This window comes from Anolis carolinensis, chromosome 1 (genome assembly GCF_035594765.1).
Source record: "Anolis carolinensis isolate JA03-04 chromosome 1, rAnoCar3.1.pri, whole genome shotgun sequence".
Classification (NCBI taxonomy): domain Eukaryota; kingdom Metazoa; phylum Chordata; class Lepidosauria; order Squamata; family Dactyloidae; genus Anolis; species Anolis carolinensis.
In genome coordinates this window covers 132,154,851-132,181,370 of record NC_085841.1, presented here as the reverse complement: position 1 = coordinate 132,181,370, position 26,520 = coordinate 132,154,851, and the positions used below count along the sequence as shown (strand labels likewise).

Genomic DNA, 26,520 nt, shown 5'->3' with positions numbered 1-26,520 from the left:
AAGAGTTGCCCCTGCAGTTTGAGGAGCAATTCTCATGCCTACCCTCCCACTTCTTTAGAATTTTTGCTTTCACTTGTAAAACAGAGATAAGTCAGTTTCTGCCTAGTGCATCCCCGTGAGTCAGGGTCACTTGAAGAAGATATGAAGCTACAGTAAATTCCAGTTTATTTGGTTTTTGCTGTTTTTCACCTGTTTGCTTGCTTAGTAATAGAGAGCCAATCAGAAATGTATTAGGTGAGCATAGACCAATTAAATGGACAATGTATTAACACCAGTCAAAATGTGCTTTTTGGATTTCTGTAAAATAATAAAAGATGGTGACCCCATCTTGGGGGCATGGCAGTATTTTCATGCCTAGAGTGCAACTGCCACCATTTGCTTGGCTGGCAAATAAAGCTAATCTTCAGAGAGATTTAACTCGTTGGTGTGTTCCTTCCACACCACCCTCCCGAGACAGAAGAAGACTCCTGAGAATGTCCAAAGTGCATGCCCCTTCACTGTAACATTTTAATTCTGCCTTCTTTTGGGAAGCTCAAAATTCCACTGGGCTACTCTAGCAGTTATACTTATTGATTATGTGAAGGCTTATGTGTTGTAACCTGCCTTGAGCCACGAGGAGAGACGGGTAAGAAATACTATCATCCTCATCATCATCATCATCATCATCATCAATTATGTAAGGACAGTAAATGGCACTGTATTCACCAGGACATGACTAGCAAGTCATCAACACAAAGGAAGTTTAAAATGTTTTTATGTGTTTGAAAAGACCCCTAGTGTGATGACCCATGGGCCTTGTAGTCCTGCTCAGGACATTGTAATTCCTGATGAAGATGAAAACTTGGGTTTTTTACCTTCCCAGTCTGAACTGGATTCCTCTCAGCCAGATCTTTCCCAGGCAGATCTGGGAACCTTGCACCTGCAAGAAAGTTGTCTCCCAGAAGTATGTCAAACAAGCCCAGAGCCTACTTCTCCCGTGTTCTTGCGCCGGGAGTTTTGTAAACAACAGAGAAGTTTGGAATCAGCTTCGCGCAGGAGTGCGAGGATTGCAGCTAAGAATGTGGCCAATTAAGACTGCTTCTCGTGAGAATCTTTGGGGAGTCTCACATCTGGTCTCAGAGTTTAGCTTTCGGTTCTGATTCCCAGAGAACTGCTTCGGCGGGAAAGTTAGACTCTATTTAGGTGTTTTACCCGCGTAGTAACTTCGCGGAGTCAATTCGTCAGCCTACGGAGCGAGTTGTGTCTGGACAGCGCGCTCCGATTCAAGCCTCGCTCCTGCTCAAGCCTTGCCTTGCTATCCAGCCTTCGCCTTGCTTCCCAGCCTTTGTTTATCTACGGACTTTGCCTTGTTTCCCAGGATCAATCCTTGCCTTGTTCCACGGATTTTATCAAGTTATTCCACGGACCTTGTTCTTGTTCTTAGTTACCTTGTTCCACGTTCAAGCCTTGTTTCAAGTATCAAGTTATTTCCTAGCCTCGCTCAAGTTTCATGGACTAAAGGACTTTGTCATCTCCCCTCACTTTGCTTGGCAAAGTGAGTGTTTCGGTTATTGGATTACAACTTTGGACCTTAATATTTCTTATTGGACATTGCTTTTTTGGACTAATTCTGACCTTTCCTGAAAGGTCTAATTCTGGACTATTTTCTACACCTGTTTTTATTAACTTTATATATTCCTTCAATAAAGATATTAGATAGATTCTGGCCTCTGTGTATGGTTATTGGTGCTCTGCAGCCTGGGTCGTGACAGTTTGACTCCGCCACCCTAAGCACCAATTAACCTCGGCCAGAATGTCTACCGGAGTCGTACCTGGGCCGAGCGGCCAGCCGATTACCTACACCATCGACAAGGATGAGGTGGACCGAATCCGTGATAAGCTCAATGCACAGGATGGAGAAATAAGGGGTTTGAAGGAACGCGGAATTCGTCTTCCGGCCATGGCGTTGCCAACCAAGTTTACTGGAGAAGCTTCTAAGGTTCATGTCTTCCGTCGCCAATGTCAAGCTTATCTAGAGGCCCGTGCTGCCGAGTTTCCCCAAGAAGACATCAAAGTGGCATGGGTTTACAGTCTTCTAGACGGGCCAGCGGCCAGCTGGGCGACGGCACTGTACGACCAAGCCTCTCCACACCTAAGATCAGCGCAACACTTCTTGGACCACCTCAAGGAGACTTGGGGAATCGAGGACAATTTGGAGGCAGCCGGTCACAAACTCCGTCGCCTTTTCCAAGGAGACAGACCTATGTCTCAGTATATAGCCGAGTTCCGAGTACTGGCCCACAACACCGGCTGGAACGATGTAGCCCTCAGGGGACAATTCCGGGAGGGTCTCAACATTGAAATGCTGGAAGAAATCTCCAAGGTGGATCCTCCCCAGACCCTCGAGGCACTCATTGATCAATGTTTACGGGCTGAAGTCATGATTGCTAACAGGAAACAGTGGGTTCGAGGCCAGGGCAGTAGAGCCGGGGCAAAACCCCCCGCTCCCGCCAGCGTTCAGCCACGTCCGGTGTGGAGACCCCCACCGCCAACCCCATACCCCAGAGGAGGCGAGGAGGTGCCGATGCAGTTGGGCAATGTGCGTCCCAGACTAGATGCCGCCGAGAAGGCCCGTCGTCAACGCTTAAACCTCTGCTGGTACTGCGGGAACGGGGGCCACTTCGCCAGAGAGTGCCCAGCCAAAGGGAAGCCTGCCGCCCGTCTTGCGGCGGCGTCCTCCACGGAGACGAAGGCGTCTGAGCCGACTGGCACACAGCCGGCGGGGGAAGCCAACGACCGGGTGTAGAGAGGCTCGCCAACCCGGTCAAAAAATCCATCCAAGAGCCGCCAACCGGGGTCCTGTTCCTTCTCGTGGTCACATTATGGTCAGCAAAAAGGGGACCCGTCATGATCCACGCCATGATAGACTCTGGAGCTACCAACAATTTCATCGATAGAGAGTATGCCGACTCTCTGGGATTACAATATCATGATTTCAAGAATGCCCGTGTGGTGCAAGCCATAGACGGCCGCCCCCTCAAGACGGGCCCCGTAAGTCAGTGGTCGGAACCCACCAGGATGTGGATAAGGGAACATATGGAAGAGATTTCCTTCTTTGTTACCGAGGTCCCCCATTTCCCTGTGATTTTGGGAATTCCATGGCTGACTCTCCACGACCCTAACATCTCCTGGTCCAACAGAGAACTGCAGTTTGCTTCACCGTACTGCCAAAACCATTGCCTCGTAGCCAAGGTATGCCATGCCACAGACACCGAGCCCATCATCACCTTGCCAAAGAAGTACTCCGAGTATTGGGATGTATTCAATGAGAAAGAAGCCGAAAAATTACCCCCACATAGACCTTATGACTGTGCCATTGACTTGGTGGAGGGGGCCCCGATCCCGCGAGGGCATCTCTACTCCCTGACTGAACCAGAGCAAGAAGCTCTCAGGGAATTCCTAGAGACAAACCTTCGCAAGGGATTCATCAGACCCTCTCAATCCCCAGCCGCCTCCCCAGTGATGTTTGTGAAGAAGAAGTCAGGGGAACTACGCTTGGTGGTGGACTACAGAGCATTGAACAATATCACCAAGCGGAACAGCTATCCCCTGCCCTTAATCTCGGATCTACTGGATCGGCTTCGAGGAGCCAAGGTTTACACCAAGCTGGATCTTCGGGGGGCTTACAACTTAGTTCGCATCAGGGAAGGGGACGAGTGGAAGACCGCCTTCCAGACCAAATTCGGATTATTTGAGTCCCGAGTTATGAATTTCGGTTTATGCGGAGCCCCCGCAACGTTCCAGCATTTTGTCAATGACATTTTTCAGGACTATCTAGACAGGTTCTTGATAATCTACCTGGACGATTTTTTGGTGTTTTCTAGATCACAATCAGAACATGAGAACCACGTCAAAATGGTGTTACAACGATTGCGGGATCATGGACTTTATGCCAAGCTGGAAAAATGCGCCTTTGATCTACAAGAGGTAGATTTCCTTGGTTACCGCATCTCGCCTCTAGGGCTTTCCATGGATCCAGCCAAGGTTTCAGCAGTATTGGAATGGCGGGCGCCAACTAACAAGAAAGAGGTGCAGCGTTTCTTGGGGTTCGCGAACTATTACCGCAAGTTCATTCCAGATTTTGCCCGCTGGTCCGACCCCATCACTAGCTGCATCCGTGGAAAGCAGCCTTTCCGCTGGACTGATCAAGCAGAGAAAGGGTTCCAGCAACTAAAGAAACTATTCACCTCCCAGCCAATTCTACAGCACCCAAATCCTGGAACCCCTTTTGTGGTGCAAGCGGACGCCTCTGATGTGGCAATTGGGGCTGTACTCTTACAACCGGTGGGAGATCACCTCCATCCCTGTGCCTTTTATTCTCGTCAACTAACCACACCAGAGAGGAATTACACCATTTGGGAAAAAGAACTACTGGCCATAAAGGCAGCCTTTGAAACTTGGAGACATTGGCTAGAAGGGGCCAAATTTCCCATTGAAGTCCACACTGATCATCGTAATCTAGAACATCTAAGAACTGCCCGCAAACTAAATCAGAGGCAGCAACGTTGGGCTTTATTCTTTGAACGTTTCAACTTCCAGATCCATTATGTGACCCCAGCCCAAACCAAGCAAGCAGACGCCCTGTCACGTAAACCGGAATACGCTGCAGGACGCAAGGAGACCTTTGAATCCCAACTGCTACAACCCGAGAACTTTGCCACGCTCACGGTGGGGAACACCAAATCCATTCCCATTGGTTCAACTTCCCCTACTCCAGGACCCATCTGTGCTCAAGAAATCAGGGCTAGTCAGCAAGCAGATGCCTGGGCGCAGGACCAACTTCGCCAAGGTCTGCATTTTCCCTTTTCGCTTAAAGATGGGCTGCTCTGCTATAGAAATCATGTTTATATCCCACCCGGACCGGGCAGGGAAAAAGCGCTTCGTCTGTGTCATGACTGCAAACCAGCAGGACACTTCGGACTATTTAAAACTATGCATTTGATCCTAAGGGATTTTTGGTGGCCCAAGATCCGCAAGGATGTGGAAAAATATGTCAACACCTGCCCAGTATGCCAGCGCTCCAAGATACGAAGGGAGAAGCCCTCAGGGCTTTTACACCCCCTTCCTACCCCATCTCGCCCATGGGAAATAATTTCCGCGGATTTCATCACTGACCTACCACCTTCCTGTGGATTCACCACGATCTTAGTGGTGGTGGACCTTTTCACCAAGTTAGCCCATTTCATTCCCTGCGAAGGCCTCCCCACGGCCAAAGAAACTGCGGATCTATTTCTTCAACATGTTTTCAGACTACATGGATTGCCCAAGAGTTTAGTCACAGACCGTGGATCTCAATTCACCTCTCGTTTTTGGAAGGCACTACAAAAACTATTGGGCATAGACTCTCGCTTATCTTCAGCTCATCATCCCCAAACAGATGGGCAAACGGAGCGCACCAATGCCACTTTGGAGCAGTATCTTCGCTGTTATGTAAACTACCAACAGGACAATTGGGCTTCTCTGTTACCACTGTCTGAGTTTGCCTACAACAATGGAGTTCAAGCTTCTACAAAAGAAACGCCGTTCTTTGCAAACTACGGCTTCCATCCACGTTTCTTCCCCCCTGTCATTGAAACTTCAGAAGTTCCCGCAGCAGAGGATTGGCTGCAGGAACTCACAGCGGTGCAACAACTTTTGCTCCAGCAACTGGACCAAGCCAAGGAGGACTATAAACGCCACGCTGACAAACATCGCCAGCCGGGCCTCGAAATCAAGGTAGGAGATCGGGTTTTCCTGTCCACTCGCTTTCTGCCCTCCCACCGCCCTTGCCGGAAGTTAGATGCCCGTTTCATTGGCCCCTATCCAGTGGTGGCGCAATTAAACCCCGTGACTTTCAAACTCCAACTTCCGCGTTCAATGCGCATTCACCCAGTGTTTCACCGTTCCCTGCTCCTTCCGGCGGATGGTGTGCGACCTGATACAGACCAACCGGCCCCCCCTCCTGTTTTGATGAATGGGGAGGAGGAGTTCGAGGTTGAGGACATTTTGGATTCTCGCTTTCACCGCCGCCGCCTACAATATCTCATTGACTGGGTGGGTTTTGGCCCTGAGGAACGCTCTTGGGAAGACGCCTCCACAGTCCATGCTCCTGATCTAACCCGTCGCTTTCATCAGACCTATCCCACCAAACCGCGACCTCGCGCCTCGGGGAGAGGGCCCCAGTTTGGGAGGGGCCTTGAGGAGGGGGATAGTGTGATGACCCATGGGCCTTGTAGTCCTGCTCAGGACATTGTAATTCCTGATGAAGATGAAAACTTGGGTTTTTTACCTTCCCAGTCTGAACTGGATTCCTCTCAGCCAGATCTTTCCCAGGCAGATCTGGGAACCTTGCACCTGCAAGAAAGTTGTCTCCCAGAAGTATGTCAAACAAGCCCAGAGCCTACTTCTCCCGTGTTCTTGCGCCGGGAGTTTTGTAAACAACAGAGAAGTTTGGAATCAGCTTCGCGCAGGAGTGCGAGGATTGCAGCTAAGAATGTGGCCAATTAAGACTGCTTCTCGTGAGAATCTTTGGGGAGTCTCACATCTGGTCTCAGAGTTTAGCTTTCGGTTCTGATTCCCAGAGAACTGCTTCGGCGGGAAAGTTAGACTCTATTTAGGTGTTTTACCCGCGTAGTAACTTCGCGGAGTCAATTCGTCAGCCTACGGAGCGAGTTGTGTCTGGACAGCGCGCTCCGATTCAAGCCTCGCTCCTGCTCAAGCCTTGCCTTGCTATCCAGCCTTCGCCTTGCTTCCCAGCCTTTGTTTATCTACGGACTTTGCCTTGTTTCCCAGGATCAATCCTTGCCTTGTTCCACGGATTTTATCAAGTTATTCCACGGACCTTGTTCTTGTTCTTAGTTACCTTGTTCCACGTTCAAGCCTTGTTTCAAGTATCAAGTTATTTCCTAGCCTCGCTCAAGTTTCATGGACTAAAGGACTTTGTCATCTCCCCTCACTTTGCTTGGCAAAGTGAGTGTTTCGGTTATTGGATTACAACTTTGGACCTTAATATTTCTTATTGGACATTGCTTTTTTGGACTAATTCTGACCTTTCCTGAAAGGTCTAATTCTGGACTATTTTCTACACCTGTTTTTATTAACTTTATATATTCCTTCAATAAAGATATTAGATAGATTCTGGCCTCTGTGTATGGTTATTGGTGCTCTGCAGCCTGGGTCGTGACACCTAGCCACTCAATTAACTTTATAAAAATTTCACAGGTCATGAAATCTGTTTAATATTTCTCATGCTTCAAATATAAATGCAAGCCTACCATCTAACTGGCCCATTTGCAGCAAATCTGTTGTTAGAATCACAAGGGATTATATTCCACCTATTCATGAAAATACTAACAAATTAAGGACCTCGTTACATGGGCAAAATGGACCGTGCTAGGACACTGCCAAGATGCAGCTAGAATGGAACCTGCCGGAGCCTACACAGGGCTACTTCTGGAGGGGCTCTGTCCTGGTTGCATCCCGGAAGCATGTTGAGAAGCTGCCCTGAGAACACAGACAGACACCTGTGTTCTCATTGACTAAGCAGAGGACAACACAGGACCAGGCTAGGGACGGATGGGAAACCATGTGTAATGGCAAAGGGGCAATGCAGAGCACTGCCCAATGGTTTTCCCCACTGCCCCACAGACTCTCCTGCTGTTCCCCAGCTTAAGGACCTCCATGTGATGAGGTCCTATGTTTAATGTTTGTTAGATAAAAAACATAGTGCTTATTTAGTACCCTACATCTGAGGGGGGAAACATGTTGGTCTATAGATCTAAATCTCATAAAGTATGACCAATGGTCAGAAATGATAGGAAGTGGTAGATAACAACATATGGAGGACAGACTGCTATGCAAACACTGGCCTCCTCAGTGTTTTGAATTGTAACTCCCAGCTTGGTCAATGTTCAGGAATTTGAAGGGATAAAATTCAAAACATCTCAAAAATGGGGACCACTGTTCTAAATTGTTAAAGATGGTAAAACCTGGTCTACTCCAGGCCTTACACCTCCAAACAGTGCCCAAATCCACTGAAAGTGATCAGAAGTGACAGAGTGTGAAACATTTGGAAAAGCCAGGTACACAGAGAGATGTGCAATAACCTTTCAAAAAAGGGGATGGGTTCCCGGGCTCACAAAAACAGGTGGGAAAATGTCTGACACAAAACACTGCTGTTAACAGTTACCTTCAAAATAGCAAAATAGAAAATTTCTCAAAAACCTAACTGAAATGAAGTTGAACAAGAGGGCCAATCTCTTCAGAGTTTGTTTAAAAACAAAATAATAGAGGCTCCACTAGAAAGTATGTATCTCAGATTATGAATGGTACTGCCAACCTAAAGAGAATGCTAGTATGGCTAACAGACAAGGAAGGTCTAAAAGGTAGTAAGTTTTCCTTGATCAAAAGAGAGGAAATAAGAATGCAAACTCTGGTAAAGGAAGAACAAGTTGACAATATAGCAAATGAGAAAAGAATATGAGGAGTTCATTTCTAAAAACATAAAGACCAGACATAAGAAAAATCTGTAGAAGTTATGTTAATATATATTTTGAAAATATGCCATTTCTTTTAATTCTGTTAATTCTAACCCTCCATTTAAGATAATCTTACATTACTGTACTATAGCCAAACCCCGTGCACATGTCCTATGGGCCATCCCTACCTCTTGTCTCTTTTTTCCTTACTCTTCATCTTAGATTTTGTTGATACAGTATTTATTTAATATGCTGCTTTTCTCCCAATACAGCACCCAAGGTGATTTCTCTTACTTCTCCAGGCAACTTTCTGGTTGATGACACTTTTCTTCTTTGCATTTTAGCCTCTTCCCTGTGCTCTCTACACTCCTATGTGTCTCTCATTTTGTGTGTTCCCTCCCTTTGCTCTCTCATTCATTGTCTCGTTGTCGCTTGTCATCTTTCCATTCACACTCTTTTTTCTCCAGTTTCCTTTCTCATATATGCCTCTGCATCACAAGGCAGTGCTCTCTAGATATCTTTCTTCGCTTATTTCTACCTGTTCTTTGTTGTTTCTTGTTCTGATTGCTAACCAAACACAGCTACCATCCATCATAGAATAAAAATCCAGACAAGGAGGGCAGATACAACAACAAAGGCAGATGGGGGGCACAACATAGACAACAAAATCCTACATATCACTTCCTTGAAAATGACATCTAAACTATGTCTATACTGACTTTTATTTGAAGAAACCCTGCATTATGTTTTCCAAAAACGTGATTTAATGCAATAAATTTTAATGCAAGAAGTCTGATTAAGACTAACAATGAAAATCATTTAAAAGCATCAGGGAGATGGTTGAACCTTTAGATGACAAGAAAGTGAAAGGTGTTTTACTGCTTTCAGCCAGTGTCCTTTAAAACAGAACAAGAACAAAAGAAATATAAACTTCCAAAAGTTCTCTCAGCATAAAGAATATCCTTGGACATTAAACATTTTAAATAATGAGCAGCAAAATGGGCCATATATACCAATGGGATTGTCTAATTAAGGTATCACCCTAGCTGTAACTTGACAAGTTTTAAATCATTTTTGCTCACATTCCTAAGACTACATTATCATAAACGGAAGCTCAATGGGCTACAGAATGTTCTGCACCAACTCAGAAAGACTACAGATACAAATTTGCTGCCTCCAAAGAATATGACAATATCTTCCTTTGATCACAGCAGTTAACACAGTTTGAAAGTAAATAGCTTTGAAAACTTATATGACTCAGGGGAAAATAACAGTAACTATGTAATGTTTCTAATATAGAGATTTTTTTTATTCCCTATATCTGGGAAGACCAGCATTTCAAATAATCTCCCTATGAAATATGAAATGTTGATCAAAAATTCAATCTCAGTGTTCAATATTACTTGGAGAAGAACCTCAGGATCTGATAGAATAGAACCCACAGCGACTGAAAAAATTTAGTGCCTCAAGATTGATAAGATTGTTGCTAGGTAAACATATTGGATGTCTTCCTCTTCCCAGTCCCCAAATATGGCTTCTGGAGGGCATATGTACCTTAATGAAAGGAGTCTTTGTGAATCAATGTTACTGGAATCCCAATAGGCAGAACCAAACACTCATTTCTTTTCTTCAGAAGAGAAATCTGCAAAATTTCTAGTTTTGTAACATTCAGATTGTCCAAGTCAGATATCTTTCTTTCATTACCAATTTAAGACATTACTTTCCTTTGAAGGAAATGGAGGGACTGATAAGAGAGTGACCTTTCCTACAGGAATATTTTAGTGTGAAGGTGAAGGTTTTCCGCTGACATTAAGCCTATTCATGTCTGACTCTGGGGATTGGTGCTCATCTTCATTTCTAAGATGAAGACCCGGCGTTGTCCGTGGACGCCTCCATGACTGCAGTTGTTGCCTTCCCACTGGAGTGGTACCTATTGATGTACTCAAACTGGCATGTTTTCGAACTGCTAGGTTGTCAGAAGCTGGGGCTAACAGCAAGAGTTCACCCCACTCCCCGGATTTGAACTGCCAACCTTTCGGTCAGCAAGTTCAGCAGCTCAGTTGTTTAATCCACTACGCCACAAAGGGCTCCAATATTTTAGTATTATGTCTATACTTTTAGAAATTATAGTGATGCCATTTTAGCATAATCAGAAAAGAATTTGTTGGCTAGTTATTGAGTAGATAAAAAAATTGAGGCTTCTTTTAAAAAATCTTGTAAAAACCCATTTAAAAACTGTTACTATTAACTTAAAAACTATTAAGAAGCCTCAAATTTTTGCCTTTTTTAGATCAAATTTTTGCCTTTTTTAGACCAACTAAAAGGTTACCCTGTTTTCTGGGAGAAACATAAAAGGAGTGCATTTTCCTAGACTGTCTTTTGAGCATACGTCTAGTGCAGTCTGTCTGAAAATGGGAAACAGAGGTGCTGTTTTATAGTGGTTCTGTTCCTACATTGCATCATTAATTCCAGAAAGTGTTGCTGAAGGAATATTTCTGTGCCCTACGGACACTCCGGGTCCAACTACATGGACATTTGAATGTAGTTCAAAGCTAACTTAAAACTGTGGGAGCCAGACAACTAACTCCCAAAAAAGTGCACAAAATAAAGCCCTTAATGTGCACCAGTGCTTTTCTGTTTATATAATCACCATCCGGCCTTGAACTGGTTCCATGATTTCTTACATAATTATCTGCACAGTCCACTCTCAAAGGGAATTGACCTTTCCTGAAATGAATATGTTCACAGTTCAAAGGTGGTTTTCATTTCTCTGAATCCAGTTATCCTTGGACTGGTAATCACATTCCTGGATTACTGTAATGCATTGCATGCTGGACTATCTTTGTAGACAGTCCGGAAAGTTCATTGTTAACTCACCGCTGCATCAACTGCATTGGTTGCCAGATTTTTCTGGGCTCAATTCAAAATGTTTGTGTTGAACTTCAAATCTTCAAATGGTTTAAGTATATATGAAGATCTGCCTTTTGCCATATGTTTTTACCATATTATTAAGGTCCCCCTTGGTAGGGTCCTCTCTGAGTACCACTTCCCACGAAGGCACAAATGGTGGCTACCAAAAATGTTATTCTTAGCAGTAGACCCTAGAGAGGTCTACTAGGAATCATCATTCATCCTCGGATATATTCAGAAATCAGATTAAGACAATCCTCATCCAGCAGGCATTTAGTCCTTTATTTATTTATTTACATTTGGCTCTTTATTGAAGTTGAGTGTGATTTTATTGCTTATATTTTGATAAACTATACAGAGGGAAATAAAATAAAATTAACTAAATAAATTTAAAGCATGCTGGCAAGAGTTTTTTTCTCCCCTAATTTCTGCTCAGCAGAATCCATCCATATTTATGGGAATCTTCTAATACTTGCAACTACTGCCTCAAGAGAGATTTTTCTCTCCATGATGCACAAAGCAAAGAGTATTTTCAGTACTGTACTTACATTTTTTGAAATGAAGATTTTTGAGATGCCAATTTGAACATTCAAAATGTTTTATGGCTAACAGCAATTATGCATTAATGCAAAAGCAATTCTTAATTTAAATTTACACTTTGCAATTACTAATGAAAACAAAGCAAAGCATGGTATAATTGAATTAAATTAAACTTTGGACTAAGAGTTTAACAGCTGCAAAAAATAAAGAGACGGGAAAAATTCTACACCCAAAATATTTAAGATGGAGATCAAAAATGCATCAAAATGCAACCACACATGCAGTATCATTTATAATTTTCACTTTGCACATCTCAAAATAATACTTTAGAGTCGACAAAAAACGGAGAAAAGAGCAAACAAAAACAGTAAAGGGGGGGGCCTACATTCCTACCTTAGAAGGAAGGATATGATTTCTGGTGAGTTTTACTTTAGAGAGAAATAGGTGATTAAAGTAATGATTAAAGTTCATAAAACTATCCATGAGAAGGAAAATTGGTCTTATAATTCTAGAACTCATGGTATTCAATTATAACAAGATGGCCTGGTGAACTTTAGCTTACACAATTCACTTACTTTGTATAGGGAAGCTCTTTAAATTTCTGTTCAAATTCTGGTCAAGTACAAAAAAAAGACACTCCTCATATATCTAATCTTCCATTAAGCTTTTCCTTTGTCTGCGGTATTCTAGCTGTACAAAAGCACTGATTACACAAACACTGTAAGCAATGAGTTTTTAAAATTCCTTTAGTGATCTTTGATTGTTCCATGTTTTTCTTTTTCTTTTTGAAGCCTATAGCATTACCTTTAATTTTAAACAAAAATAACATTTTATAGAAAATGGGGAAAAGATTGAAACAAATCTACAGGAAAAAGTCTAGTCCAGGGCTATTAGTCATGATAGCTATATGAAACATCTAGCTTTCAAAGGCAGTGTGTCTTTCAGAAGCTGTTATGAAATAGCAATGGGAAGAAACTATTACTTTTATGCCCACTTGCTAAGAGACTGCCGGTCACTCAGGGTGACACTAGATAGACATGTGGTGTGATCCAGCAGACTTGTCTCATGTTCATCTTGATGACTAACACTGTAATACTGATGCAAAGCAGTCTTGTAGCACCCAAGAGATGAAAGAACAGAGAAAATAAAGTTGCCAGCATAGTTTTTCATAGACATGTCTAAACTTAATCTGGGGATAAAGTGTTTGGAGCTGCTCTGTTGCAGCCCTGGAGCAGCCCTGGAGCCCTTTGGTCATCCATATGGCCTGCCAGGCCAAGGATGCAATGAGGCCGCCTTTGTATCAGCAGGAAAAAGCAGCATCCTGCCAGATGCTTGCTGGAAAGATCACATTTTTGGTCACTTAGCTGTATGCTCTGGCATGACATCAGCAGAAGTGACATCACCAACTGTGGATCTCTGTGTAGACAGTAAACTGGGCCAGAACCAGCCTGTTCAGCTGCTGTCCACACCTACAAAATTCAGGGATCAATCTAGATCTTCCTGGAAGCTCTGGAATAAACTCTGTATCCTTTTGACCTACATTAATTGTTACATATAGCACTTCTGCATAAAATCCTGCTGTACATCATCTTTACTCCCAATAGCAGCTGAGTGGTGAGTCCATTTTCTTTTGGTTGTGTAGACACCACCCATGTTTACTTCCTCTGATGTACTTCAGAAAGTTGTCATCTTGAGTCAAAGGCCGCTTCCACACAGGCTTAATATACGAGTGAAACCAGCATTTTAAATACCAGTTTCACTCACTATAGAGGCAGCCACACCACTTTTAGGCTTGGGGATGGATAGTTACCCATTCCTGCAGATTCATGAACAGCAGGGTTGGGCATGGGAATTGTCCCTCCTCCCCGGCCCTCTGTTTAGTCTTTAAAAACAAGAAAAACCTCAGTAGGAGCCACAAGGTTTGCCTTACCTTCCTTGGGCTTGAAAATGAAACTAAGGACCCCATCACATTGCCAGGGGAAAGTGGGGGCATCCATGGGACAGTGGGGCAAATCCAGCCGACAGTAGGGGAAACCATTGCCCCACTCCCTGCATTGCTCCCTTCCCCATCCCACGGGAAACTATTATAGTCAGCTTATCTTATGAGAACATGAAAAGCCTCCCGTCTTCTCAGAGCTTTGTCATAGGACACTTCCAGGACAGAGATAGGACAGAGCCCTATCAAAAGTAGTCCTGATTCATGTGATGGGCTCCATTCTGGCTTCATCCAGACTCCATCCAGGAAGTGTCCAAGGCAGAGCCCAGACCTCATGATAACGTCCTAACAGGGCCGGCCCAACGCGGAGGCCTCTGAAGCGCCCACTTCGGGCGCACAGTCCCGGGGGCACCGTGGAGGCCAGCCGGGCAAGGGCGCGAGGGGTGGGAGGCAAGGCCCCGTCTGGGTGGAGCCCCGCCTCCCGCCCCGTGCGCCCTGGCCCCACCTCTCATGCTCCGCGAGAGGTGGGGTCAGGGTGAGCAGCACGGGAGGCAGGGCCAGGGTTGGCCCCGCCTCCCGCGCTGCTCACCTTCACCCGTCTGGCCTTTTCCAGCTGGCCAGATTGCAGGGGAGGTCACTCCAGGCCGTGATCGTGGCCTGGAGGGACCTCCGCTGCAGTCTGGCCAGCTGGCCTGGGTCAGGGCGTGTGGGGCGGGAGGCAGGGCCCCGTCTGGGCAGAGCCCCGCCTCCTGCCCTGTGCGCCTTGGCCCCGCCTCCCATGCTGCTCACCCTCGCCCGTATGGCCTTTTCCAGCTGGCCAGATTGCAGGGGAGGTCCCTCCAGGCTGCGATCGCAGCCTGGAGGGACCTTCGCTGCAGTCTGGCCAGCTGGCCTGAGCCAGGGCGTGCGGGGTGGGAGGCAGGACCCCGTCTGGGCGGAGCCCCGCCTCCCGCCATGTGCGCATTGGCACCGCCTCTCACGCTGCGTGAGAGGCGGGGTCAGGGTGAGCAGCACGGGAGGCGGAGCCAGGGTTGGCCCCGCCTCCTGTGCTGCTCACCCTCACCCATCTGGCCTTTTCCAGCTGGCCAGATTGCAGGGGAGGTCCCTCCAGGTCACGATCGCCACGGTCTGGAGAGACTACCGTCGCTTCCTGGCTGGCTGGCCTGGGCCAGGGCGCACGGGGCTGGAGGCGGGGCCCCATCTGGGCGGAGCCCCGCCTCCTGCCCCACGCGCCCTGGCCCCACCTCCCACGCTGCGCGAGAGGCGGGGTCAGGGCGAGCAGCGCGGGAGGCGGGGCCAGGTCTGGCCATGCCCCGCCTCCCACGGAGCATGGCCACACTTCCCGCAGCGCGGGGGGTGCAATTCCCCCCCCTCCGCTTAATATTTAAAATTTTCTGAGTGCATATTTTAAACTAAGCGGTTTCAAGGGAGTGTATATCTTTTAGGCAACTGCAACTGCAATTTCAATTTCAAAAAAAACAACCATCCTCTGCTAACCAACTATATTTTTGTAGTGGCATGTCTTTGTCCTTGGCAGTTCAAATACATGGTTCTTCATTTGAACAGCTGAGTTACCTGCGTGCCTTACATGAATGCTTTTGAATATCACTTGTTCAAAGAGTTGACTTCTAACAAGGTAATGCTTTCCTTGACTGGTGGTCTCCACATGTTCATGGAGATTCACATTTGCCAAATTGATATGACATCATTTTCCCTTATCAATAAGGTTATGATTGTCATTTATTTCAAAAAGGGGTATGTGCCCAGAAACTGGGTGAAGTTATTTTCAATAGGTTTACTTACAGATGATGAAGGAATTAAAATGTCAGGCAATAAAGCTACATATTTGATAACAATACTTTTGTTCCCTTTTCCTGTCATAAGGGATGGCAAACATATGAAGCAAAATCTATTTTCCTTCTTAGGGGGCTTTTCTTAAGAGATTGAAATTAGTAGTCTTGGCATGATCTTTTAGACCAACTCTCAGATTCCTTGGCCTTCATATCCATCTCCTTCACAGCTTTAGGGCCATCTGCAAGGGGCCACCAAAACTCCACCAAACCCTGACAGAGGACTTCGAATACCAAAAGGTAAGAGAGGGCATTGATTTAGTTTAATGTTTTTGCACCAATAGTTATGGAAATTCAGGACAAGTAAGTGTACTACAAATCAAAGACCACCATGCATAGTAGCCTCAAATGCTTAAAGGTTCTTTGCCATGTGTTCAGTATTACAAAATTACCTGATTTATGTGCTATACAGTGTTGCAATGTTCTCCTGTGTAGCACAAGAAAATGGATCGTCTGAAGTGTGCAAATATCCATCTTTGAAGGCAGTAGATTAGGCTGCCCTTGATATACATAAGTTAGCTGTCTCTTTAATATAAAGAAAATGCATTCCTGCATGGCATTCCTGCCACAACATATTAGCAACACAAATAATACAACTGAACAATTTGTATGAGCAAAAATAAAGCTTATACTTTTCACTTGTTCCATGTAGATCACACTCATAAAGGTTGATGAGCGATTGCCTTTTTATGAATTTAATTTTTGCACTAATGTTTCAAATCTGGGTAGTATCTACAATTTTCTATGGAGTTTCCAATGTTGGGAAATTCATATCTATATTAAGCAAAACAGCTATGGACAATTTGTGAAAGCTGATTTTTGTATTGGAACAATATGTTCTCCTTTCAGTTTCAAAAAATTTGCATTTGAAGGAAGAAGAGGGCTTTTGAAGACAGAAAATGTTATCATACAAACATGCCTTAACAACCAACCAACCAACCAAAAGAAGCAAAGCTGGGTTGTTTTTAGAAACATAACTAAAATTGTGTTGTTTTATAAGCTGTGTCTGTTTTGAGAATGAGAATAAAAGACTGCAATAAGCATGCAGTATTAGTGACCTATTTCCATTTCCATATTTTATATTAAAATAAATTATAATTGGGTCACTAGAAAGCATGATGACACTATAATTACATTAGAATCCCATTCATGTCTTATTAATATGATGGGTTGCCCATAAATTCACCAAAATAAAAAGGTGGTAGTGTAACACTCCTGGTTGCATTATCTACTCTTTGTTATATTAAATGTCAACTTTTTTTATCTTAGCCCAATTTTGAAATTAAATTCATATTGTTCAGCTTTATAAATTCTTTTTTAAATAAACACATGAACAAACTTGCATTTTCCTGATACTGTGAATAGGGGAAATTATGAATGTGAGTTTTATCAAAATATATATTTACAAAATTTTCAGATTTAAACATTTATACCTTCCCTTCCATACCTAAGTATACATATTTTTATACAGCATGATTGTATGAAATGGATAAAATTTTTCATCATTTGTATCATTTTTCTGCGAGCCTTGGAATCAACCTCATTCTTCCTGATCCTGAGGGGGTTATGAAATACCTGGAGCACAAGCCATCTTGAATGTCTTCATATGATAAAGGCTAAATGATGCCTTGGAACATCTGTTCCTGGAGCTCCTCCAGCGGAGATTTCTTTCTATAACAGAAAAGCTTTGTGAAACAGTCTTTGGGAACCATCTATCTGATGTGATCTCCTCTCTGAAGGAGGAGAAATATCTCAGTTAGTTTGGCCTTGCAAATCAAATGGGAAATGAAAGATTATAACCACCACAGAGAAAGGCAATTCTTGAATAGGCTTTTGCTCACTATGACTCCTTTTGCCATGTTGTATAGGATCTATGGGTTAAATCATTTCAAACGAGTTGGCAGGAGCTGACGTGTCTTTGGTGAGTGGAGGGGGTTAGGAAATGTGAGGGAAATTGGAAAAATTAATCATTCTTTTGATGACTGGGATGGAGCAGTTAAGGCCTTTCAAAGGGATAACAGCTTTTTGAAGACAAGGTATATATATTCTATCAAAGAGACTCAATATACTTAATGTTGTACTAAAGACGACTTCTTCAACTCTTGAATAGGATTTTAGAGATCCTTCTTCTTCCATATGATTATTTACTGCCATGTGAGTCTAATGTCTGTCTCTATAAGTCTTTGGTTCTCTTTAATTGGTATTTTGAGATTTGTAAGAGTGTTGCTTTAGTATGCTTTGTATATTTAATCAAAGACTAGGAGTGGATTTTTTGTAAGTGTCTTACTGCCTTTGAAATATATGTCCTATTTAATTTTCTCCAGATATATGCTCCAAAATTCATATATACAGAAAATAAATTCTATACACCTCTATGGAGGTTCCCTCTAAGAAATGACCATCCAAGGGGATTCTAAAGGAAGATGCCAAGAGTTTCCAACCATCCTCAGACCTCTTTCAATAATATAGCTCTTTGTACTTCCAGAAAGCTTCATCTCAAAATCTAGGCAAAGGGTATTCTCAGAGCAGTGGTTCTCAACCTATGGGTCCCCAGATGTTTGGGCCTTCAACTCCCAGAAATCCTAACAGCTGGTACACTGGCTGGGATTTCTGGGAGTTGTAGGCCAAAAACCTGGGGACGTACAGGTTGAGAACCACTGGCTTAGAGTATCATTAGACAGAGGAAGAAAAGTTGCAAAAAGACCAGAAATAAGCCAAGCTTTTATAAGCAGACAGACGGCTTGACTACACACACAGGGCTTTTTGCATGCCTTGTTTTTTCCACAGCAGTTGGCCTATTTCGCTGGGCAACCCCATTTCATGGAATTTTTTAAGCAAAATAGGTTTGCTACTATAATTTCTAACAGGTATCATTGTTAACTGTTCATGGTGTCTGAAAAAATGCAAACAATTTTCTTAAATACCAGTAGGGATGTCAAACGTGTTTGCAATTCTAAGACTTTAGAAATATAACTATGTTGCCACGTCATTTTATGTGGCATTGAAAGCCTCACAGGTCATATAAAATAACATAGTAGGCTGGATTCAGCCCATGACCCTTACATTTGACACATGTGATCTAAAGCATTCAACTTAATGGGGCTCAAGATACCTACATACTTGTATTATTAATGGGAATAAAAGTTTTCTTAGCATTGGTTACAATGGTTTCCACAGATTTCAAAACCTGGTTAAGAGGAAAACATGGCAAGAAGTAACCCTGTTATAGCCAACCAAGGCACTAAGCACAATTATGAGCAATAACCATTGCATAGTAGGAGTATGGCTATGCAATCCCATAGCTTGCTTTCAGTTTCTTAGCCACGATTAGAGGTCTAGAGTATTATACTTGCACTTGTACTTAGAGCTTGGATTTAGCAGACAAATTAAAAAGAAAGTATCAGATACCTAATTGCATTTTTCTCTATTTCATTATTTAAAACACTTGTATATAAAACTAATGAAATCTTCACATTCCTTGAATTAAAGAAAAGGAAGTCAACTTGTGAAAGTACTGTGTTCAACAACTGCTGTTATTTTTCCAGCCATATCTGTTGGGGCTTAAAAAAACCCAGAAATGAAAATATTTTTCTATTACATCTGTTGTTAATACTTTTCTCCTATCTTTTAAAGCATTCTTTTTGCCCAAATTCAGGAACCTAAATGTAGTTGCTTATAATTATCTAATGCAGGCACTACTCTATCATTATCCACCCTACTACCTGTTTCTAATAGAAATCAACTGTGCACAAAAGAAATATCCATAAAGCAGTAACAGTTCCTGGTTATTGATTCAGGTCACTTCATTATGTAGCAGTAAATTAGTAAAAACAGTATATTTTATAATATACTAGAAGTAAATATACTATATCAGATGTGTATGAACTCTATATTAATTTATTCTTACATAATCTTTGATAGCATTGAGGTTTTTTTTTTGGGTTTTTTTTTACTTTCTAGCATTCCTATTCAGTGGATGTTTACTCAGAAATAAATTCCACTTTAATGGAATCTAAAATTATACAATGTACTACATGCAAGAAATTGTCTTATTTGTAATTTGTTTCTGTAACAGTTGCAATTAATGATTATACATATTCCTAGACCACAAATTAGGAAAAAATTAGCTATCACTTTGCCATGAGAACACTTGTTTCAAATTTCAATGTTTTCCTTTCCTGAGAATTTAAAGAGGAAACATTATGAAGAGGGCTTTTACTGCTTGTTTTCCTAGAGTATACCAAAGCCTTCATCTAGTTCTAATCTAAGATGATACTGAATCAAAATCAGATAATGTTCATACCTAACTCCTAAGAGGAAATCATCAAGTTACTGGTTAAAAGGGGATTATACCACACCAAAACGTGTCCCCTGGGAATGAGAAAAATTACCAATGAATTTTTGCATTTATTTTGATTGTCATTTCATTACATAATAATCTGATTGCAGCTGGGCCTCTTCTATACTGCCCTACATCCCAAATTATCTTCTTATCCCAGATAATATGGTAGTGGAGACATACAACTCAGTTTAAAGCAGATAATTTGGGATGAGATCCTGGGATACAAAGCAGTGTAGATCCAGCCTAGGACTAATGTAAACTAGTGTTTATACGGTTTGAAAAACACCAGTTATTTACAAGTCCACAAAACCTGAAATAATAAAAATGTCACTGCCTTAATTCCCATGGTAATATATCCATGGGATAATGAATATTTCTTAATTTATTGTGCTGTGTATACATACAAACATACTAAATGGAATATTTACATTAATCTGTCAGTCTCCATAGTTTTTATAACAACACCTAAAGTACACAACATCCAAGTCTCAAAGAACCAAGTTTATATGTGTGTATGTGTGTGTGTGTATGTATATATGTGTGTGTGTACACACACACACACACACACCTACTGTATTTCCTTGACTCTAAGATGTACTTTTCCCCCATATAAACATCTCTAAAATGGGCTATGTCTTAGAATCACAGGTGCTTTTATGTATGTAAAAATAATTCTTTTTCCTGTTGGTGGTACTGAAATTAGTGTGCGTCTTAGAATCGATGGTGTCTTCAAATCAGTGAAATACGGTATCATTCATACTTCTAAACTAAGGTGTGGGGTCAACATTTTCAAAAAGGGACGGTCTTCATATTGCATTGCCATGAGCATCTGCAAACATGAGGCCATATTCATATGAGAACAAGCAACTACTATGAAGCAGACAATTACAACAAACACATACGTTAACTGTTAATACAGATGTGTGCACACATTAACCATTTACTTCCACAAATAACTGTTTGAGCCTGTAGCATTAAAACTGCAAGCAGGAATACAGCCATACATTTCTGCAGGATTTTTTTTGGCATGCAAGTTTCTAAGCTACCCATTTTCAGACACTGGTCTGCTAACTCTTTCAAGAGCTATTTCAAAGATGGGTGTCTGAAAATAATTGTTAAGAGAGCACAGGGAGAGTGGTTGTCAGCACGGAGAAAGATTTAGCATAATGAGTTCTGTTAGTCTTAATGAAAGCTGCTAAATCCCATCATACCATACTGAAATATTAACCCAAAATGCATATCATGTTTACTTTTTACTAATACTCTGTTCATTACCACTTTCTTCTTCCTCCTCTTCCTCCTCTTCCTCCTCCTCCTCATCTTCTACTTCATCTGCCTCTTCTTCCTCCTCCTCCTCTTCCTCCTCTTCCTCAATCTCTTCTTCTTCTCGATCTTCTACTTCCTCCTCCTCCTCTTCTTCATCATCCCCATGGTCGTCATTATCATCGGAATAGTCCTCTTCCTCTTCTTCTTCCTCCTCCTCTTCTTTGTCATCCATTTCTTCAGTTCCATCTGTTTCATAGCACTCATCTACTGAAGAATTGTCTGTTTTAACTACAAAGGGTTTTCTTTTTGGAGCAGGTTCTTGGGGTTGTTTCTCTTGTGTCTTTCTTTTTTTTGCCAAAGGACAGCCGTAAACACTGTTCAGAAAAAAAATACACATGTTATTATGCCATCTGTATGCCAGATCACCAGTGCACAGACGGCTGATGTGTGTATGTGTGTGTTTTGGTTGCTTCCCATAAAATAAGTTCCCAATAAACCCAGTTAACTGCAAAAAGGAAAAATGTTGAGAAATAGCAAAAGAAACATTCAGAAATGACTACTGAAAATCTTAACCTCATAATCTTTTTTGCTTAGTTATTTTGTCACTGAGACCTATGGCCAAATCTTCATAGAAACTAGCCATTGTCTACTTCTGTTATTCCAAATAATGAGCGAACACTACAAGAATCAATATACAGGCCCTTAAGTGATTGTAATCTCAGTTTATGACAAGGAGTTCTGCTCTGCCTAGAAAATTACAAACCACAGACAAATAAAACAAGCAAAGGAACAAACTATTGTATTAGTTAAGAGGTATAACTGCAAAATAAATTAATAAAGCTAACAAATTCCAATCAAACTGGTTAACTTGTGTGCAAAATGCCATATAAGCACTATTGACAGATATTATGATCGTACTCCTGCATTAGGAGACAGATTCAAGATGTAGCTATGACAGAGATCCAGTAAATATCTTTTGATATTTACCAATGAATATGGAGACATTGTAGCACATTTGTAACAACTAGATCCTTACAACACCAGCAGTTAGGTTTGCTACATCCAAGATTTGGCTCTGAGATTTGAAGGCTAAAACCTGAAGTGTAGGAATGGACACTAGTGATGTCATTAAACATAAAACTTCAAGAACAAACCACAGTTGATGAGAGCATGATAGCCATGTGAGGGGAAGTCATGGGGAGGAGAGAGAAAGCTTGTTTTCTGCTGCCCTGGAGACTAGGACATGAAACAACGGCTTCAAACTACAGAAAAAGAAGATTCCACCTGAACATTAAGAAGAACTTTCTCACTGTGAGAACTGTTCAGCAGTGGAACTCTCTGCCCCAGACTGTGGTGGAAACCCCTTCTTTGGAGACTTTTAAACAGAGGTTGGATGGCCATCTGTTGGGGTGCTGTGAAGGCGATTTTCCCGCTTCTTGGCAGGCGGTTGGATTGGATGACCCATGAGGTCTCTTCCAACACTATGATTCTGTGATTCTATGTCATTCTAATAGAAAATCACAAGATCTAACAAAGGAGAAATATATTTCTATAGTCAGAAATATACTTTTTAAAGTCATACATGTAATCAAAGGGTGGGACCTTTCCTAGTTCTCTTGTAACATTTTCAACAGACAGGAAACATAATCCAACCAAAGAAAGCTTCCAAGCCAAAATGATGTTTTTTCAACTCTGCTTTTAACAGATTGCTCATCTTAATCAGTACCTCTCATTGGCCACATTTTCCTTCTATATATCTTTTTTACACTTAGGTTGTGGAATCTTACCCTCATCCCCACAATAATCATAATCATGGTCATAACCCTGCAACTAATAATCATATATTTTGGGAAGGTGAAAATGTTTGATGACTAACAGGATAACCGAAACTTTAAATGCTAAGAATCTAACAGATCCCAATCATGGTTTCCTTGAGGGCAAATGAGAAAAAGTTGGAAAAACAGAGAGGGAGGGAAGGTATAAGGAAGAGCATGACTGTAGTGTGGGGAAGTGGAACTGGAAGAAAAAATGGGAGAGGCAAGATAAAGAAGGCGGAAGAAGGAGAGAGAAGATAAATGTAGCAAGGAGCATTGTGGTAGCGGAGAAAATTAAAATGGATGGGCGAGAAGAAATAGAGAAGGAAGGAGAAGGAGAGTGAAAATCTAGTAGCTGGGGAAAATGGGAGAAAGAAGGAAAGGAAAGGAAAGTAGCACTGTAATTTAAGCCATGCCATCTTCAAAACATGTTTTAACACCCAGCGAATGTGGTGTGTAGGATTACAATGTAAGGTCTGTAACATTGATGTAAAAAATGCTTACAAGGTCATCTTAGGCCTGGAAGTCTTAGGAAGTGTGGCAGACATGGGAGCAGGAAACTTTAACCCATCCCGGGTAAAAGAATCACTGCAGTTATTTCATGCATAGTTTTCTTTGCCAAATATCACACAAATTTGGAAGACTTCCGTTCTTTAAAATAACAAAATAAGAATATTGTCTTACTGGAAGAAGATACCAGAAAATAGGGGATAGTATTGATTCATGGGACTAAACTAACCACCTTACCTGCTGTTTCCTGAAACTAAGCCTTAGAGTGGTATCACTTGATTTGGCTGTAAGGCTCAAAGCTGGATATGAGCATTAGCAGCTCTCTCATAGAGGGATTGATTATCTCAGAGAAAAAGCAAGCAGACATTACAGTCACTATTCTTTTTCATTCAGCTCAGATGAAAATCTCACCGTTATTGATGTTTAAACTTCCTTATTCGGTCAAAGATATCTATTTTGCTCCATTTGGCTGAATAGGGGAATCAGATGGTTGCATCCATGAAAACAGTGGGTGGGTGAGAGAAGTCCATTCCCACCACAGAAAGCTCTTTCTTCTAGCCATTCTCACAGGCATCAGTAAAGTGGTAGAAATCCTTATAGATAAAGATTGGGTATGAAAGAAATTTTAAAACCCCTTTCTCCATCATAATTTCCTGGTTTTGTTATACTGCATGTGTGTTTCTTTTTCCATAAAAATAACATGTCTTCAATGGCAGCTGGTGGCTTTCATGGCATATCTTTGTAGTTCCCTTACAGGGAGGACTTCCCTGCCTCAACAGTTCTTATCAATGCTTCAATCTACATTTAAGGCTAATGAGGCAATGTTAATCCATTAGACTAAACTCCATGATAGAGACTTCAGAAGCATAAAAGAAGCAGCACCAATTGCTGCTGTAGCTGTTCGAATAACCTATCATGGCCTTACAAAGAAGTGGAAAATATTTGATCCTCTAGATTAGATTTGCAAACTTTTCATGTTGGTGATACACTTTTCAGACATGTATCATTTTGTGACAGTTATTCAGTTTTACTAGCAAACCAGAGATTAAACCAATCCATTATAAGAGACATGGACACACATAAATCATAATAACAAAATGTATGGGGACAGAACATATCTCATGAAAAGCTTTCATTTATTGCTTATTTCACATAGACTCTGAGGTTTCTCATTATGTTTGTGCAACACATCTACACACTGCAGCTGATACATTAATGTGTCACGACACGCAATTTGAAAGATCTGCTCTAGATACTTTGGACTAAACCTCCTACAGCCTCTTATCACTGTCATGTTGACTGGGGCCCTTCACATGTTCGATTTTAGCTCTGTAGGCCCCAGCCAATATGACAGCGAGGCATGCCTCACTGTGCAAACATTGTGTAACATTTAACTAATATTCACAATAGGCGCTAAATAACTGGATTTCAAATTAGCTTTAGAAATAAAAACCTTTCATATTATAGGAAACTGGTATAATATTGGAAGAGTGTAACTGAATCCTTAAAAACAAATTGAGAAGAGATCTTAAATATGTCAATGTCTGTAGACAAGCTGGCTTCCTGACCCATGTATTGATACCAAAATAAACACTCTTGGCTCATAGTATTTTCCCTCTATTGTCTCAAGGCCTTTCCACACAGGCCCAAAACCCTTGATGGGGTTAATCCGGATTAATCTAGAGTAAACCAGGATTTCCCAATTTATTCTGCATTAATAAAAACACCTGAAAAGATCCAGACCTTACTGCAAGGATCTTTTCAGGTGTTGGGCCTGTGGGAATTAACCACCGGAGCTGCGTTCTCCACAATCCCCACAGCCATCCTGGTTCTTCGGGCTCATGGAGCCGGAAAGAGAAGGAGGGCACCCACCCCCTCCCAGCCCCCCATTACAGCCACCAAACTTACTGGAGAGGGCTGTTGGCAGCTCAGCCTGATACTTCTGGCAGGCCTCTCAGGTAGGTTGGGGGTGGATGGGCTGGAGAGGCTGGATGCCAACCTGGGTCAATCCCCGAAGAAAAGCCTGAGGTTGTGGGAATGGGTGGAGACTGAAACCCAGGACAAAGCGGGTTATTTTAACCTGTTTCCTCCTGAGTTTTAGCCAAGTGTAGATGGGCCCTCAGAGTGGGAAATTATCACATCTGAAGGTATTCTAGTATTTCTGTTTAAAGGCTTTTGAAGAGAAGCAGATGGGAAAATAGTGAAAGCCTATTAACATACTGACAGCCTGGAGATTAAAGATGTGGATCTTTAAAAACAAAAAAAAAACATTTTTGTGTTTGCTGGACAAAAAAAAAATGACAGATACTGTGTTACTAATGAACATAATGATCAGGACCAGGCAGACAGGTGAAGTAAAAAATCAAATTAATTGAGTGGGCAGTGGCGACCAACCTCCCCCCACCAGAAACCCACAAACAAAGACAGATACAATAGGTTTGGGATAACCAAAGGCCACAACTTGTTTATTGGATTGCACATTCACCCCCGCTCCATCTCCATTCCTACAGACTTAAAGCTCTAGCACTGAACTCAAAGTCTTGAAGGAAACTTCCACATTTTCTGCCTTTTCATTGGAACACACTTAGAAGCTCTCTTCAGACTTCCACGCTGAACACACAGATGTCTGAAGCCACTGTTCTAGGGGATGGGATAATGAAATAAAGGATGCTATCTGTATGATCCAACAGTTCTCTTTGTAGTTTTTTTTTTTGAGAGCCTCTGCATTCATTTAAATATATATGCCTGATAACAATATTAAAACTAAATTTCTTTCCATGGCTTATGTCTAATAGTGTTCCCTCACTACTTCGCGGTTCACTTTTCGCGGATTCGCTGTTTTGCGGTTTTTCAATAA

General features: G+C 42.2%; 1 protein-coding gene across 23 annotated transcripts in view; it reads right to left on the bottom strand.

Annotated features, from left to right (window-relative positions):
* Positions 1–26,520, bottom strand: part of myt1l (myelin transcription factor 1 like) — a 410,971-nt gene that overhangs the window by 125,855 nt on the left and 258,596 nt on the right. For 19 of the 23 annotated variants that reach the window (XM_062982592.1, XM_062982596.1, XM_062982546.1 and 16 more), the window contains 2 exons: positions 21,349–21,713; positions 17,307–17,402 (listed from right to left, as the gene is read on the bottom strand). The exons of 3 other annotated variants lie outside the window; for them this stretch is intronic. In XM_062982592.1, coding sequence (XP_062838662.1) covers positions 17,307–17,402; positions 21,349–21,713 — 461 coding nt within the window. The remainder of the gene's footprint in view (positions 1–17,306; positions 17,403–21,348; positions 21,714–26,520) is intronic. One more of the 23 variants, XM_062982541.1, reaches the window with a different exon arrangement.